We start from the raw sequence: 18,556 nt of genomic DNA on the forward strand, positions 1-18,556 counted from the left end.
CAGCACAGGCACTGCCAGCAGCTCTGGGGCACAGCCCAGGGCGAGCAGGAGCTGGTGAAGGGACAGGACTGGGAACAGCAGCCGGGGTGCAGGGGACAGGGACAGGACAGGACAACGGGGCTGTGCAGCATCTCTGACAACTTGCAGATGAGCACATGAATCACTTCCAGCCCTCTTCTTGTCCCCAACACCCCCAGCCCCGCTGCAGCATTTCCTTGCAGGGTTTCTAAGCCTTTCTCAGCCCCAGCCTGCTCCCTGGGCAGCCAGCCCAGATAAGGAGTGTGATGACAATCTGCATAATTAAAAGTGACCCCCGCCCCACAGAGCAATCAGCTTATTTGTCACACCACACCTCAATATAGCCRCGCTGCCTCTAAGAACTGCCATAATCCCTCCCCAGCACTTCCCTGTTCCCTGAAGAGCCAGAGCCCTGCTGGGGGATGCACAGCCCCCTCTGCCCTGCAGCACACACAGCCCTCAAGTCTGATCTGCACATGATTTCAAGGCTCTGAACTCTGCCTTTCCAAAAGCAGCAMACACCAGTGGCTCTAGAAGCCCTGAGTGCCCATTTGTAAGGGGCAGCTCACCCTGCTCCCCACACAGCTCTGCCCRGGGTGAATGTGGGAAGCTCAGCTGRCTGCTCTGGCACTTTCAGGTTGGGAACGGCTCAATTCATTCCCTAAAATAAATGGATTGAGGAAGTGCTGAATATCAGCATTAAATTGCAYGGAGGTTTAACATGAAGACATGCAGGGAGCATGGAGGATGTTCTGCCCTCAGCACCACTGGAGAACTCTGCACTTTCCACCTCTGTACACCTCCAGSTCCTTGTGCTGTGAGGAACTGGGGGAAATCTCCCTGCAGAGCATGTCCCGGTGTGCCAGAGGGAGCTCTGAGCACGGCAGACTCGTGGGGAGCTGCTCCTGGGACAGCAGGGTGACTCCTGGCTCCCAGGCTGACTCACAGCAGGGAGGAGTCACCCTCAGCAGCCACAATTCCACCAGCAGCGGTTCTCTCTYCTCTCACCGAGGGGTGCCCAGGGCCCCCCTCACAGTGAACCTGCCCTCAGCTCCAAGGCAATCCCTGTGTGTGGTTATGCCCCTCCCCAGAGCCCACCTGCAGCTCTGGCAGCCTCTGCTGCCCTGAGATGCTCTCAGAGGGCCCCTCCTCRCTGCCTGGGGTTGGTGTTCAGCCACCAAGAGAGGCAGGACAGGCACTGCCATCCCCAGCCACACGTGCTTTTCTCTTTGCTGAGCACAAATCAGTCCCATCACCTTCCCAGGACCCYGCAGCCTTCACTCCACGAGTTATTTTTCCTACAGGATGGAAGCTGTGCTGGACTAAGGACAGGACATGGGAACTGCTCCAGGAGCTCCTGAAATGCCCCTTCCCTGAGGGCAGAGCTGCCCCACTCACCCCTTGTCRAAGAAGGACGTGTGCCCTGGGTGTGGGTACTTTGTGCCGTTGCTGCTCATCACGGCGCTGTTGACATTCCCTGAAATGTAGGATTTCCGTGATGCCTGGTCCTTTGCAAAATTCCTGCAAGCAGCTAATTTGGATTCTAAGGCCTGTGAAAGGAGAGAAAAAAAATTAAAAAAAAAACATTAAGAGGAAGTATTTCACTGCTCATGACGCTAAGATTGCCATGATCAGGATTCCAGTGTGATCACCTTTGGCAAAAAAAAAGGAGAACAAAGCTGTCATTTCCTCCATCACCCAACCACAAAGGAAACACACAGATGCTGATGCAGCCTGCCAGACATTACTCAGCTCCACGAGGGCTCAGATTCGAGAACAGATGAACTCTGAAATAATTACCCAAGAYAAGGAAGCCAAATCCTAGCAAAGTTACCAAAACTTCTTGTTCCAGCAGCTGCCACAAACTGATCAGAAGACTGAGAGCCTAAAGGAGAACCCTCAAGCTTTGTGAGGGACTGTGCATTTGGAAAGTTGTTTTTTTTCACGAGGACAATTACAGGCCTCCTGCAATTTCTTTCTTAATCTTGGCTTGCAAAATGAAGCCAGTTTCTAAAGGTCCACTGCCTCACTTCCAGACAGGCCTGGTGAGGTCTTTTCTGTCTATATAAAGTGACAGTCTCATCCACTGACTGCTGGGACAAAGAGTATATCCTGATTCTCTCCTTTACTGCAGAACATCCCCTGCCCTCTGTCACCATCAGAGGCTGAATATCCATCTCATCCTGAATATCCACATGGTGTAGCAGGAAGTGCTTGCTCATGACACCCCTCTGTGCATGAGTGCATTCAGAACATTACAAATGCCTGAGCTGGAAACTGGAATGCATCTTCCCAAACGTGGGGCTTGCTCCTGCTCCACACAGAATATTCCAGTAACAGGGCACTGAGATGCTGCCACAGGTGAGTGAACACTGCAGACTCCATGGAATCCATGAAGTTTGTTTAGGGATTATGGACTGTAAGGCAGCGATAGGTAACTCTGCATGTCACAGATTGTGCCCCTCTGGCCACGGCCACTGTGATCTGAGCCAAGGGCTACCCGRCTCAGCTGCAAGCAGGAAAGCTGAGGGGAAACTTCCCGCAGACACAGGGAGTCTCAGGCTTGTGATGAGGCACAGGCAAACCCCAAAGAACCCCTGACCATCCTGTAATTGTTCCTAGAGCAGTGCAGRGGCTGGAATCCTGTCCCAGTGGCTGAGCTGGGGCTCAGGGCAGGCTGGGAGAGAAGCTTGCTTATTTGGCATTTCCTGTCCTTGCAGAGTAATCACATGGGATTGTCACTAAGCTCCCTAAATCCCCTGCAGACTCTTACTCACAATGATCCCCTTTTAAACATGCCACTCCTAACCCAGAGCTGTCCTGCTGCCCTTTCAAACCAAGGCTGAGCTCGCTGCCTCCAAATGGGAGCAGCCAGGCAATTTTCCATTTCCAACTTTGCTAAACCAACTGTCTGTACTGCAGCTCCTGCCAGGCTGCCAGTGCTTACACAGAGCCAGGCCAGAGCCAGGCAGCACCTTCCCTGGGCTTCACCCAAACACAAACCACCACAGCTTGTCAGGGCACTCCTGGGAGCTCAAAAGTCATTTCTCCTTCCAAGTGGAAAGCCTGGATCCTAAACAACACTGCAACAGATGTTGAAACCACTTCTTCCCTGCTTACAGTGTAATCCCTTTAAAGGTTCATGAATTTCACTTCCCACCAACCACAGATGGGAACATTTGGCTTTCTCCTGATTTATTTTCTCACTTTCTTTCCAAAGGCTTCTGGGTTGGGTTTTCTTCAATACCTGTGGCAGATTTCCCTGGGGGAGGAGCTCTCCCATAAGGAGACCCTGGCAGTGGGATCCCAGCTCCTCCCTCACCCAGAGCCTGAGCTCCATCTCTGCAGCCCAGACAGAGGAAGCTGCAGGCCCAGTTAAGGTAAGAACAAGTAGATGACAGTGCATAACTCACTATTTGAAAAATTTTAACTCCAAATATGAATTCTGTCACCCCAAACTGGATGAGAACCATAGGATCATGCATTAAAAATCAAAATACTTYTTAAAACATGCACTACCAAATACTAAGCAGTGAATGTGGATGATTTGGCTGCTCCAGAATGTACCCAGCATGGGCCAAGGCTGTGTTATGATTGAGCACAAGGACAAAAGCCTCAGAGAGAGCCCAGAGCTCAGTGCACTCACCCCCACTTTCCGTAGCAGATCTCCCACAATGTTGAGTGCAGATATTCGAGCTGAAGGAGTCAGTGGGCTGGTACCAAACCCATTTGGTATAGCTGCAAACACAGACACATCTTATTACTTCACTCCTCCACAGTTCAGTATTTTATTTAAATAAATCAGCTTCTACATTTAAAAAAAAAATCATAGTCTTGCTGCAGACATTTCATACAATTACCCACAAAAGCTGCAGGATCACAAGCCAGGGAAAAATAATAAAGCTTAATTCCTGCCCACTGCCCTCGTTGCCATTAGCCCCAGAGGCAGAGTTCATGCACTCTCTGTCTGCAAGGCTACTGACTGCAATCCAACTAATCCAGCCAGAGCTCCCTCTGGAATTGACTGTTTCTCATTTGAAAAATAATGTATTAATCCCTGGGACTGTCCAGAGCCTYCCAGATGGGCAAAGGGACTGGACTAACACCCCACTGCCTCACAAGGAAAAGCCTGTGTGGTAACAGAGACTCCAAATTCCTGACTGTGCTTACCCACCACTGCTGCCGCATTATTTGAGCRGAAGTATCAGTCCCTGCACTTCCCAGATATCTCCAGTGCTCTACTGCAGGCACCCATTGCATGAGTGCAACCCCTGCTGGCTCCCAAAGGTGGTGTCTAAGCTTCAGAGTCCTTCTTTTCCGGCTATTTATTTCTGAAATGCACCTGATGCTGCCCTGGGATTCCACCACTCCTCATGGAAGTGTGTGGGATCTGCACATCCCCACATCCACCTAGAGCTCCCTAAGGAGTACAACCAKACCCCATTCCCATGGGTGATACCTTTTGGGGAGGGAAAACTATTTTCTGATCCCTTTCCAACGGGTGTAGCTGGCAAGGAGAGAGATGCCTGGACAGCTGAATCCATCTTCTCACAGTCCAGAGTGGGCGAGCTGGGCGCTGATTTCCGAGTCACCTCCTGCTGCCTTTCCCTCACAGCCAACTCTTGCCGTAGGTCTGAGGGGTGAGAGAAGGAAAAAAAAATCACAAAATCCCATATCAGTGATTGATTTCTCTCACAAACACTCTGTCTGTTTGTTTGGGAGGGGCAGGAGGAGATGTTAGCCAACGATCCTGGATTGGTGGCTGCTGTTTCCTTCAGCAGTGAGGAGTGCTCTCAGAGCATCCCCATCCTCATCCCATCCCCATCCCCAACCCCAAACAGCCCTGCCTGCCCCACAGAGCTCCCTGGGATGGGGCAAGTGATTTGCCTCAGGATTCCTCCCCATTTGCAGTRTAAGCCCCATGGAGAACACGTTACAAAAACTGCAACTGGACACCAAGAGCTGCTGAGCCCAGCTCCTGCTCAAACACAGCTTGGGAAAACAGAGGAATCATCTGTTTCCCGTGTTTCTCATTCCCTACATTATTCTTCCAGTGAATAACCCCCAGAATTCCACACAAACCAAAGGCAGCCCAAGGGTTGCATCTGGTTTTGTGATGCCTTGGAGGCAGTCCAAAGGATTGGGAAAAGACAAGGCATTAGGAAAGCCTGGTTTTATCCTCACCTCCTCCCCAGACTGCAGCCTATCCCTGGCCTGTCCCCTTCCCTTCCCACACCTTCTTGCTACAAAGAGAATCCAGCACAGCCCAGCACTGAATCTCTAAAACCCTTACAAGGGTCTGGATGAAAACAAACATTAAAACTGAAATCTTCCTTTCTTGAAGAGCAATTTCACTTTCACAGAGCTCCTATTCCTTGCCTCAATCTGGTACAAAAGCAAAATTATTGTACATTACAGCTTTTAAGTTGTCATAAATATTTAGAACCGATTTTAGGTAAAAACAGCAGAGATTAAATGAAAATCTGTCTGGGCTCCCAGCAGAGGATCTGAGGTTGTTTAATCAGAAATGTCATGTTAGAGTTTGACACAACACCAGTTCTTTTRGAGGCTACTGTTCCTGCTTGCTGCCAGGGAGAATAACTCACAAATGCTAAAAATTTCCAAATGACTCATCTAAGAAACAAGATGTCTGTTTTGCTGATTGTTCCAGCATTCTAGAAAACACTCCCCTGTGTTCTGCTGTTTTTTCCAGTATTATTGCTCTCATCTCAAATTACAATACATACATTTCCTCAGAAAATTTCCCTYTTCACATTTATTACAAAATCCCTGYGCTCCCAATAAAGTTTCCAATTTCCGGGGCACAAACTTGCTTCAAAATGGTTCACAAAGGATAACAACAACAAAAAAGCCCAGCTTGCTGTCAGATTGTGTCACACTCAGGTCTAGGCCTTAAATGAGGGAATATTTTAGGAAGTTTCATTTAGGGAACACAGCTGAAAACCACCATTCTCTAAACAATACTATAGGCTGGCACCAACTTATGAGCAAATCACCTCCACTATCAGAGAAATCAATTTATACCAAACATTAAAAACACTTCCCCGGCATCCTCAATGTGAGATCCACTGGGGAATTCCCAACTCCTGATCAAATCCCAGAACATCATCCCAAATGATGACCTCTCACCGCACAGTCTAAACACAGCCTTTACTACAATATCTTAAATAAACTAGGCAATTTCCAGGAGGTTTAGAAGGAACACTAAGGAGAGATTTTTTTAAGAGTTACTTCATCATTTATCCTGTATTTCCCTGTCATTTCCTGTGCTCTCCCTTCCTAGAAACCCACAGCAAGAGGAACYATTGAAGCAACTTCCTCAATTCTATTATATCTGTGGAACAGAGTATTTTTGTGTTAGAGATCCTGAATTCATCTATTATTAATTCTGCCCTAAATGAGAAAGTTTTTCTTTTTGGTTAAACTGGACACACAAAGAACGCACTGTTGACAACACCTAAAGCATCCAGTTCAAGTCTCATCATGTGAGGCTTTCTAGAAACATGAGCTTTGCTTGCTGCACATCTTTTAGCAAACCAGCCCTGCACCAGGACACAGAACCAACCAGACCAGCCATACCTCTTGCTTCATCCTTTAATCTCTGTACAGAGACCAGCAATGACTCCTTGTCATCCAGTTCACTTTCTAAAAATGCATTTCTCTCAATAGCTTGGTTCAGCCTTTGTTCAAAGTCTTCCAATGAAACTATTGTTGCCCTAGAAACAAAATCCACAATATTAGGTTCTTCAGCTCAGCCRGCATAAAAGCTTATTCAAAACCATAACAGAAGAAAAATGTTAGCAGGGCCTGCATTCAAGGTAAGCATTTGAAAACCATGGAAATGCTTCTTAGAAAGGAGTAATCAACTCCAAAGAAACAGGAGAAAAAGATGAAAAGAGCGTGATAGCATCTGGCTCTCAGGGATGCACCAAAGATGTGGGAAAGAGGCAGTCCAGAGCAGCCAGCTCCATTTTTCCCAAGCCATGCTCCAAAGCTGTGCATGAATCAGGTGGGGCTGTGCTCCCAGAGCTCTGCACAGGCACAGCCCAGTAAAGGTGGGAAGCAGAGCACTGGGATATTACCTAAGAGCCAATTCCTCCCCAAGTCAGTGTCAAAAGYTAGTCATGAGGTTAAGAGGCCTGTGCAAACAAGCCCTCAGCTCTCAGATCTTTTTTCCAGATAGCCAGAGGCTCATTCCTGGTCTCTCTGAATCAATGGCAGAATTCCACTCAGCAAAAGGGAAGCAGGAYCTCCTCCCAAACTGGGCGTTTCCAGCAGCAGCCTGCTCATTTCAGGCACTTAGGAAGGCCAGGGCTGTTCCCTACAGCTGTCCTGCAAAGGACCAGGAGACTCCCTGGGCCTGTTTGCYTTAACAGAGACTATGGAAAGCAGGAGCTTCTGGCTTCAAAGGGACTCTGAGGCAGCAGGACCACAAACAAAAGTCATCCAGCTGGGGGTACCAAGGACAGTGCAGGGGCTTGGCTGGCTCTGGGTTAGTTCCTCACAGGAGCAAGAGCCACGCTGTCCCACTGCAACAGGAGCCAGCTTATAGAGGTGAGCTCCAAGGGAAACTGCACTGTTCAAAYAATCCAATGTCCTGAGGGTGTTTAGGGTTTTTCTGAATGGGTGTTATTTTCTCTTTAAGGAACAATAAAATGCTCAAGCTGAGTGGCAAAGAGAAGAGGTTTGTAGTGCAAACKTGAAGGGAAGAGGAGGTTTGCAGCCTTCACCTCTTTGCACGYTCCAGGTCATCGTTGGCCTGCTCCAGCTCCCTCACGTATTTGTGCAGCTGATCTTTGATGGCCCTTGTCTGGCTCAGGTCATCCTCCAACAATGACACCTGCTTGTAACTCTGGGCGTACTGGTGCTCCAGTTTCTCCTGAAACAAAGAACAGACAGATCAGTATCAGCTGCTGGCACTGTCCAAGTCAGCAACAGGAAAAGGGGACTCTCTTTGCAGAATGCTGATTTGGGACTGCTGCTAATTCAGAGCAGAAATGGAGAGGGAAAAGGGACATACTGTGAACATCAAAGCTGGCCACAGCACAAAACCCCAGACGTGTCACCATGGCACAGCTGCCTCTCAGGGATGTATCCCTGCATCTGCTCCCCACAGCCTGCACTGACAGCTGCTCCAGGAAGCCAGAGAGAAATCCAACTGCACAGCCTCCCCTGACATCAGGAATTGTCTGACGWGCCCTTTAGCAAAAACAAGCCACTGAAATTTGTCACAAAACCCTCAGGCCCACAAACTCATCCTCAGAAGACTGAAGAATTCACTGCCAAACACTCACCTCTCACTGAGAGAGGCCTGTGGAGAAACTRCTGACCTTATAAAACACATCCTGACCTAGAAGTACAGCTGGGACTGGAGACACAAAGTAACCCCACAAACCCTCCTTCCACTGAGTGAATTTCTAACCTTTGCCTTCACTAAATAAGCCAAGACTGCCCAAAATGATGCTTTTTTACGATTTCAAGAGAGGCAAGAATTTGTTAACAGAAATGCATCAGTGCAGAACTACCCTCTGCAGATCTTTATGCAAATCCTGGCTCCACAGAYGAGGCTGTTAAAAATGCATGTGGARACTGRAAGATGTACAAAAATCACCCATCTTCTGATTTCTTTAGGGTCTCATAAAAGCAAGGAGGCAAAAAGACTGGTTTGCAAAGAAAGCTGACAGGCAGTGGCCTGACAAACCATTGTTTTGCTCCCTGTTGCCATGATGATGTTCCTTGTGGAACAAATAAAGCTCCTCCTTGGCACAGCCTYGGGAATTCCAACCAGCACAAACTCCAGGGCAAAGTTTAATGACGTGAACAAGAAAAATTCTGCCAGAAACGTCCCTGGCCTTATTTGGGGGACATGCCATGCTTCAGCATAGATCTTAACCAGACAATACTTTTTCATTTGGATATTCAGTGCCAAACAGCAGCCCAGACGATCCCAAAGAAGATCCAAGATGCACCTTAAAGGAAAAGCAACACTACCACAGAGAAAACCTACCTTTAATGTTTCCACTTCATATTTCAGTCTTTGGTTATCTGCTTGCAAATCTCTGTTCCTCTGCTCAGCTTGCACTAGCTGTGCCTCCAACTCAGCTTCTAATTCCCTGCTTCCCTCCTGGAACTCAGCCAGCTCTTCACGGGCCTCCTGGAAGCTGCAAAGAGAGGATTTCATCAGTGCAAAACCCAGCAGCTCCCAAATTCAACCAAAACCTGCAGCTCTTCTAAAATAAAAAGCTGGAAACGGGAGCTTTAAAGCACTTAAGTGKCATCTATAGACCTCAATGGAGAAAAAGAAAAATGGGGAAACAGTGAAGTTACATTAAGATGAGCTATTGAAGGAAATGAATTCTCTTACATCAAACCMAACAGCCACCTTAAATGCCTGTATGGAATCAAAGCTATTAACAGGATTCATGGGAGCCCGAGAAGCACTTTGTGCTCCATTAGCTTTCACAGCTACCAAACTTTATGGTAGAGACAATGAATTAAGCAAACAWTGAACCAGATTTTGGTCCAAAACTGACGAGAGAACAACAGTTTCTGCAACCCTGCACTACCTGAAAAATTAAAGTTCTTACAAATCATGCAGAGTCAGGAAGTCAGGACATGCCTACCTCATTCCACTACAAGTTATTCAATACTAGAAGTAGCCACTCCACATACTTTGCTTATTAAATTTGCATCTTTACCACACGTAATAGCTCAGCCCTGAGCAAGCTGCAGAGAAAACCACCAAGGCTTTAGGCAGCAGCACATCCACTGGTGTCTCAGATGGAATTTCTGACACACAAGAACAGCTTAGGGTTCTCCACATGGACAGGCCCCTCCACATTCCCAACACCTCCCTCCCAAAAAMCCACAAACCAAACAGCCACCTGCATGCTGGGCTCTTTGGGCTTGACAGAGGTTTAACTTTAGCTCAACTGCATGTGAGTTACACTGAAGGCAAAGAAAGCTTTTTAAAGAAAAAAAAACTGGGAAATTCCTCCAGTGTCCCCCACTCCAAAAAAACCTCAACCCACCCCCCAACCCCTCCAGAAGCACAGCATTACTCCAGAGAGCAATTTCCTTTCTCACTTTTTGCAACCAAAAAGCCCTGTGCTCCCCAAAGATGCAAACCACCGGTACAGGCAAGACTAGGAGCTACAGAACACTTCACTAAAATGCAACAGACACTAAATCAGCCACTCTTCATACCAGTAATTCCACTGCAAGAAGCTTGAGGGAACAGGAATGATACAWGGCAAGCCCAAAGGCGCCTTCTTATGATAAAACATCAAGATACCACTTAAGGCAGCACTYTAATTACACAAAGGTGCACAGGACCATAAAAAGGCTGTGCTCTTGCTCAAACATGCTCAAAACATAGCCTGCAGTTCCTGGCATGGTGACACTGTGCAAGAAACACTCAGCTCCCACAGAGATGGAAATTTCCAAGCTGGAAATCCTTCACAGAGAATTCTCTTCTCACAGATTCTTGCTAAAGTATCTAATAGCCATCTTGATGTGGCCTTGCAGAGGAACAGATTAAACAGTGTTCTGGTCATGAAGAACCAAATTCAGCTTGCAAATCCACAATACCTTTGTTTGTACTTCAAGGAAAGCTCTTTCCAATACGCAGTTTCCTCCTTTGGACTCGAAAAAGTAGGGATTTCTTCACAGTCCATGATCAACACAACCTGCAGGACACAAACACAGGGATACACTCAGGATTATCACAGGCAGACCACCCCCAAAACTTCAGCTGAATCCTGGGCTTCAGAGCCACAGCACTGGCACTTGGCAGCCACAGCCAGGGTGCCAGCAATGCCTCCCAGGGYTCATCCAGCACACAGACCTGCCCCAGCAGGCCACAGGATTGTACCCAGCCTCTGGGARTGCTCCTGCAGCAGCCTGAAACGAGACCAGAAGTTCTGGCTGTATTTCGTACCTGCCACCAAAACTGCAGTTAGTGCCATGAGCCCACCGAGGCCTACAACTGGTAACACACTCAGATTCACAACTATCAATTTCCACTTGAGTTCATTAAACGTTCTCAAAGAGATTCTGCCTCCTGCCACCAGCACAGCAACTRCACTACAGCTGCTTTTAGAGCTGCRAGGGTGAATAATGAAGGAGGATGAACACTCTAAGTGAGGTAACTRCAAACAGCTCTGTGTGGAGATGAAAACTCAATTTACTCTTCCTGCAACAAGTCCTGCCTAATTCCTGCTTGTGTCACATGCAGGTAGCAGCAGTACTGCTCCCTCAAACAGACACTAGGAACATCAGTCTCTCCCATAAAATGTCACACAGGAGTGTTTCCAGCCTGGAGGTGCTCAGAGGARAAGTTTCCCACACCAAGGCAGTGGTGATCCCCTCTCCAAGGTGAGCCCCCTTTCTCAGACCTCCACAGTCTGCCAGCCAGCATAAGAAACACAACCCAACATGGACTTTTCATACCCTGCTCAGGAACAGAGCAGTACATGGTCCAGGGGACACAAGACACTGGAGGCCTCAGCACACACCAGGTCTCAGGGGTGCTGAAGGTGATAAAATGCACAGCAAGACCAGGAGCAGTGCTCACACCCCAGCCAGGAGATGCACCATGGCTGAGCCCTCCCCAAGCAATCCMACAGCTCTTTCAGACATGTTTTTCTTACTCCTTCAAGAGCCAAGCCTCAGTTTCTGTCATTACCACCCAGAGAAAGAACACAGTGAACCCAACCTCCTCTGTGCACCAAGCAGGGGCTGTGGACAAYGCCTGCACCAAGGCCATTGATCAGCAAGGGCCGACCTACAAGTCCTGACTTTCACACTCTACCAGGCATCACTTCTCAGCCAACTCTGTCCCTTCAGGCTAAAATTGTCACACTAATGTGTTCTGTATCTCAGTGACCCACATTTTTGACACCTAAAAGTGGGCCAGAACAATACCATGCTTTCGTCAGAGGGCAGCCAGGCCAAATACAGCGAGGCAGAACTGGCACACTGGTTCTCCAGCTGAGACTGCAGCTGCCACAAGCCAAGAACAAATTTATCCAGAGAGTGCTAAGTGCCTCAAAACCACCTCAAATCTCACACAGTATTCATTTAATTTCACAGCTTTACTGCAGAAGCAAAATGTCATGTCAGGTCTTCACACTGCCCAGGAGAACTGATGCTGTTTCCTTTCCTGCACCGAGAAAATGAAATGGTACCTGTGGAGCCATTCCCATCACAAATTTCASACAGGGATTTCTTTAGGAGCACTTGCATCAGCTGTTACCAAGGCAGCTCAGTCACTCCACAGGGACAAATCCCAAGTCTGTGCAGAAGCCTGTGGATGTGGAGCTCAGCATCCCTGTCAGAATTGCTGCAGCTCCACGGTGGGAGCAGACACCTGCTGAGGCTCAGGTGTGTCCAGCAGCTCCTGGACAGTGATTCCCACTGCCAGGACCAGGTACTGCTGGRTGCTGTCCATAGCATGGATCCACCCCTTCCACAAAACCCTTCAAGCTCCCCCATACAGCTCTAAACCAGCACACTCAAGAGAGACTCAGACCAGCAGGGAGCACATTCATCCCACAATAAATGAGACAAAGCACAAGACAGGCTCAGCTCCCAAAGCTCCAGAGGAGCTGAGCTCAAAAGGTGAGCAGCCAAGCCAGCTGTCAGCAAAATTCAGGATGTGGTTAGAAAAAGGCTTGTACAAGGAAGTATCTTACATCATTTCCTAGAAGTAGCTGAGATAAGGCACAAGACTCCTTCCCGTCTGCTCACATGGGGCACACCCTTGGAAATAAACATCCAAGGGACGCAAGAACAGCAGCCTGTGCAAGGAGCCTGAACAGGAAGGGCTGCAAGGGACTCGCAAGGAAAGGTGTGTTTGGCCCCCATGCCTTGTCCAAAGACCTTTTCCTTTCAGACAGGGAGGAAATTCAGCCCAAAAGTGGCTCAGGCAGGAACTCACCCTTCCCAACCCACCCAGAGCTTTTCCAGCTCTCTCATCCTGCGTTGGTTAAGCAGGTGATAAAGCAGGTGGTAGTTCATGACTGCCACTGCTTCATGTGTCCCACCATCCCTAACRCTATCAGCAGGGATTTGGGATGTGCTGACTGCACTGCACAAATCCCTGCTCCAGACACCAAAACCAGCGTGCACTGCTGAGCTCCAGCATCCTTATCCTGCTCTTTGTCACTTGTCTTCCCTTGTGTGCATGAGGGGCAGGACAAAGGGATAAGAGCACACAAACACCCTGCAAACACGGTGGTTCACGGCCAAARCACTAACCTGAGAGCTTGGAGATGCTGACAGCTCCCAAACCTGCTCCCAGCACACATGTGGCCACAGGAAAATCCTTCACTGTGCCAGCCTTTGCTCATTCCYCCAGAATGATGGCACAAAAGCATGGATTGTGCCAGCACAGAGCAAATCCCAGGAGTTATCCGAGCACAAGCAGGCAATTTAACAGAACCAGACAATTCCACACATCTCACGTGTGGGAGAGCGGATGCCCACAGAATACTGAGAATTTAACAAAAACTGCTTTGCCTCAGCCTGCTGCCTGTTGTCCAGGCCCCAGGAATTCTGCGAGGAGCTGAGAACCAGCACGGCCAGTCCTTCCTATTCAGGGCTTCTTTGCATACGTGGCACTCGCAGAATCCAGCCTTTGACAAACAACACTGAGGCTTTCAGGGGGCAGACAAGACAATGCAGCAGCGTCTTCCAGGGAAAATGAGAGCAGGCTTATGCTCCTGCCCACTCGAATTCATTCCAACACAGCTTAGCATTCACACAGTGCCCTGGGAAAACACAGCTCCGTGGGCACAGCTCCAGCTCCAAAGCTGCTCCCAGACAAGGACTACGTTCARAACACCGGGGCTCCTTTCAAGCCTCCCCGACAAAGTCAGCAGGACAGAGCAGCTCTCCACTGTGAAAAGGAAAGAACTTTTCCACGCTGCAATGACTCTAAAAAACCACAGTGTGTAAGTTAAGAACTTGTCTAAATCCAGAGGGCTTTGTACAGGACAAATCTGTTTCCCCACCTCAAAAGCATCCTTAAACTGAGAGGAGTAGCATCCTCCGGATATCAYGAGAGCCAAAGGTTCAAGAATGTGCCAGAAGTAACCAAACTAACATGCAGACAGTATTTTTCAAGTAAAGGAATCCTGCGTTCAAGACCAAACCCAAATCTCTCTGGAGCCACCTTCCAGCTAAGCCACGAAAACACAAACACAGCTTGAAGTGTAACACAGTACCTTAAAAAAGCTTCCCTGGCTCTCCATGTGATGGGAGACTGCAGCGAAGGTTGGGATGAAAGCTGAGACCAAAACACTCCGCCTGAAATCTAAGCCGGCCTCTCAGCTGGGACCCTCCCCTTCCCACAGTCGGGAATCCACCCCTCCCTGCTCTCCAAGGCACTCAGTCACCAACACGTCACAGCAGGGATGACTTTGAGCACAGCTCCCATGCTGCAATTCACTCTGGATGTACCTGCAGCATTTCAAGTGGCTGCAGAAAGCATTCCTCCTGATTTTAATTGCCTCACATTCGCCCATGGAAAATTAGCTCATAAATACTGCTGTATAGAGAATGAATATTATTTRATCTTCATGAACAGGTAATTTTTCYGCACATTTTCTGCATTCTTCCTCACAACCCCGTTTGCCCAGTATTTTCAGACACCAAACATGAAAATTAAGCAGAAGCAAAGCAARGCCATTCAAACAGGACCAACCACAAGGCTGAACTCCCCCAGCTACGCTTGGCTGCTCCCCCCTCCCCTCAAGGCACTGCCAATGTCCACTGACCTTTGGAATTAAACAAGCAAGCACCTCAAATTGGACTTGATCAAGAAGTTCTGCCAAGCTCACACGTGGCCTTCAGCTCTCRAGATAACAAGCCACTCTGGCTATCACAACAGCTCCATGTGCCCGTTGGCTGCCGCAGTCCCCCCGTCTCAGAGGCAGTGATGCTGTCACCAAGTGCTGGCACCATCCAGTGCTACCACACAGAGCAGGAAGGACTGTCCACAAACAGCTATTCCTTCTCTTCTTCCCCTTTTTTTTTGCTGATTCAGAGGCAGAAAAGCAGAAGAAATCTTTTTCCCATCACTTTGCACCTTCTCAAACAATGAGGACCAACAGGTAACCCCCAAACTCCTRAAGCTCTTGACTTTTTCCCTGCAAGTCCAATCAAGACTCAAAGCAAGACAACCAAAGCACTTCATCCCAAACTCAAAGCAAATGTGCACTCTCTTTATAGARCATGGAAAACAAACAAGCAAAAGCCATGGATTAGATTTCACCAATCAATTTGGGCTTGTTTTGCTCATCCTGGAATAGGAGCCGGCGGATTTCCATACGTGCTTGGATGTGTGCCTGYACACGGCGCTGGGATGAAACTGAACCTCTGGGAAGTGAACCCTCTCCTGCAGTTCTATTTTTGAACTGAATGTTCTCSAGTGAACCACAACAAATGCCTCCTTCTCTCTTACAACATCAGCACAGGAGCTTTCAGCAAGAGAAGAAAGTCACCGAGCATGGCGTCAGCACAACGCTCCTTCCTCTGCTACAATAATAAATCCTGCATTTCCAATTTGGGCAGCACAGGAGGCAGGAGATAAGCAATTCCTACCTGCAGGRACTTGGTGCCAAATTCAGAAAAGCCTTTAAGATAACCAAGCACCAGCCAAGCCTTGCTATCTCAACAGCCTCATTAATCAAATATAACATGTCTGCTCTACASCACATGGCCAAGTCTCATCTGTCTGGTGAATATTTGATATCCAGTCACAGAAAAACCCTTGAAGAGTGAGCCAGTGGTGTGACGGAAGCCTTGAAACCAGAAGAAATGTACTGATGCAAGAAACCTCTTCTCAGAAATCAAGCTACAACTACCAAAAGGATCAGAATTTTGTATAGAAAAAACATTTACCACTTTCACAAACGTGGGAAGTTTCAGACATTTGACCTCTATTCCATCCCAAGTATCCCCACTGAAGTGCCTTAAAAAGGAAACCTGAAGAAGCTGGTGCTCCTGATGCAGGTTCAGTGTGTGAAGAGGAGAAGGGAAGGCCCCTGGAAATGTGCATGTCCCATAATCGGGCCTGACCCTGAGAAGAATTTGCTCCCAGCTCCATACTCAGGAAGTCCAGAGGGATGAATCCATACAGAGCAGGAGGGTGAGGAGTAAACAGCAAAYTGAAAAAGAAATTCAGGCTGTGGGAAGGACAGACTTGTCCCTGACTCAGTCTCTGCTCCCTGAAAACCCCTCCTAGGCAGGTCTGAGGTGTCACAGGCACCAGGAGCTCTGATCCTGACCCACACCAAGCTGGCAGCTGGCACAGGCTGCCATGGACCTGAACCCCTCTGTAGATCACCCACCCAACTCCACCTTCTCCAGCTCACAGCTGCTGGGTTTCTCTTCAGGCCCTGGGGAATGCCAGGGCATCCACCCAGCAGCAATGATTAATCTGAGAGGTTGTGGCACACACACAGCACAGAGCCTGCACCAGTGACAGCACCAGGTCCCTGGGCCTTCCTGTTACCCCAGCAATGAAAACCATCCCGATGACACCATGCCCTGGGAAGGCAGTGGCCAGAGGGGGAGATGCTTCTGGGCACCACGGAATGACCAAGGAATTCCAAGGGAAAAGCACTCAGCACAGACTTTGGCCAAAAGGACTGAAATCTGTTGTTTTTACATCTCTGAAGTTCCACCAGTGCCAGGGGGGTAAAATGGATTTCAAAGATACTCCCCAGAAGGGAATTAGAGAGAAACTCCCAACAGAGAGGGGCTCTGCAGTGAGCACTTAACAACAGAAATATGAAAAATAACCCCCCAAACTCTGTGTTGAGGAGAAGGAACCAGTACAACCTTCCACTGAGCTGTGGGGACAGAAGAGCCCTCGAGGGACACAATCACATGAAAAATCTGCTCTGATGGGTCTGGCTGGCTTTGCCTGGGGTCAGGGCAGCACAGCAGAACAGTTGCTGAACACACTCCACAGCTTGATTATGTTTGTGGTGTTGCAAACATCAAGGACTGCAAAAATACCATCTCTTTTCTGCAGTCTGACTTTCCTGGCACCTCAAAACCAACTGTAATGGACTGAGGGAATAAACTGTACTTTGTTGCTGTAATTCTTGGCAGTCTGCTGTCAGCAGTGTCTCCAGAGACAAGATTCCTTGTGACACCAAGGTCACACACATCATCAGTCTCGTGCTTTCTCTCCACTTTCTTATTTTCCTTTCTCTTCTCTGTCCTTCTCCACCAAATGAGGAATTATCTTACGTATCTGCAACTTCTAAAGAGTCAGGAAAAAAAAAAACCACAGGGTTTTCCCCTGAAGAAGGAGGAAGGCGACTCAAACACTGATTCAAACACTTGGCCTCTGAATAYTTCCTTCACTTCTGGGACATGTGGKATTAAATCTTCTCACCTGGGCTCTGCCCCCCCATATACAACAACACAGAAATGCTCAGCCCAGCCAGAAAACAGGACAGGGGATCTCTTCCGGGGCAGACCTAACACTGTTAATCCCAAATCCACATTATTTACCCATCCCTGCCACATCCTGTCCAGCCACAGTTAAGTGGCACTATCAACCAGCCTGTCTGTGCAGTCACACTGCACACACATCAAACTGAAATTTAAATAAATWAATACAGAAYCATTCAGGTTGRAAAAGACCTCTGAGATCATCAACCTTTCACTAATCACCACCTTGTCAGCCAGACCAGTGAATTCAGTGCCACGTCCATGAATTCCTCGAACACCTCCAGGGATGGGGACTCCACTGCCTCCCTGGACAGCCCMTTCCAAAATACAGAAAAGCCTCCAGTCTCTTTTCTGCCTTGAGACAGCTTCTTCCTCTTCCAGTTACTGACATCACTAACAAAACACTGACCTTGCAAAGGCCACCAAGTCTTCACAGTGTCCAGAAATTGTTTCTTGGGAGAGTTGGAAAAAAAACAATGGAAGAAAAAGATTTTTCTGAAGTATCCAAGGAACTCTTCTACAGCAGTTTCTTGTATTTTACCACCTCCTGAGCAACAAATGCCACAGGCATCGAGAAGTGCCCCCCACCCCCGGCACTTGTGAGCAAGTCAGGAGAGTGGCAGAAGGAAGGGAGAAGCCCTGAGTCACTCCCAGCGCAGACTGGGCTGTGGGTGGGAGAGCACAGCTCCCCTCCTCCCCGGGAAGGAGAGGGATGCGTTAGTGGGAGTCACTGGGCTGAGCTCGGGCTCCGGGAGCTCCCTGCTCTCCTGTCAGTGCATCCCTTCCAGCACGTCTGCTGTAATTCGGGTCACGCTCATCACCCGAGCACGGGCCACGGGCCGCTCGGGGCTGGGCACGTTCACGTGGAGCACAACAGGGCTCTCCGGGGCGAGAGCGAGGATAACAACCTCGGAGAAAAACCCTCACAGAATTACTGACAAACATCCAACGGAGATCACAGAATCACARGAAAGGACCTCTAAGATCATCGAGTCCAACCTGTGACCAAACACCCTTGCYCAGAGCAAGGCACTGAGCTCCACCG

General features: G+C 48.6%; 1 protein-coding gene across 3 annotated transcripts in view; it reads right to left on the reverse strand.

The window, feature by feature from the left end:
• NDEL1 (nudE neurodevelopment protein 1 like 1) overlaps positions 1-17,959 on the reverse strand; it is a 23,331-nt gene extending 5,372 nt beyond the window's left edge. The window contains exons 1-8 of one of the 3 annotated variants that reach the window (XM_057383466.1): positions 17,921-17,959; positions 10,630-10,727; positions 9,047-9,200; positions 7,770-7,918; positions 6,619-6,755; positions 4,478-4,651; positions 3,665-3,756; positions 1,417-1,568 (exon numbers count right to left, since the gene is read on the reverse strand). In XM_057383466.1, coding sequence (XP_057239449.1) covers positions 1,417-1,568; positions 3,665-3,756; positions 4,478-4,651; positions 6,619-6,755; positions 7,770-7,918; positions 9,047-9,200; positions 10,630-10,715 — 944 coding nt within the window. In that variant the 5' untranslated portion in view covers positions 10,716-10,727; positions 17,921-17,959. Of the gene's footprint in view, positions 1-1,416; positions 1,569-3,664; positions 3,757-4,477; positions 4,652-6,618; positions 6,756-7,769; positions 7,919-9,046; positions 9,201-10,629; positions 10,728-14,267; positions 14,392-17,920 lie in introns of those variants that run through there. The other 2 variants (XM_057383465.1, XM_057383467.1) reach the window with 2 other exon arrangements.
• Positions 17,960-18,556: the final 597 nt, after the last annotated feature.

This window comes from Malurus melanocephalus, unplaced genomic scaffold (genome assembly GCF_030028575.1).
Source record: "Malurus melanocephalus ecotype Western Australia unplaced genomic scaffold, MMel_1.1 scaffold_635, whole genome shotgun sequence".
NCBI classification, from domain to species: Eukaryota; Metazoa; Chordata; class Aves; order Passeriformes; family Maluridae; genus Malurus; species Malurus melanocephalus.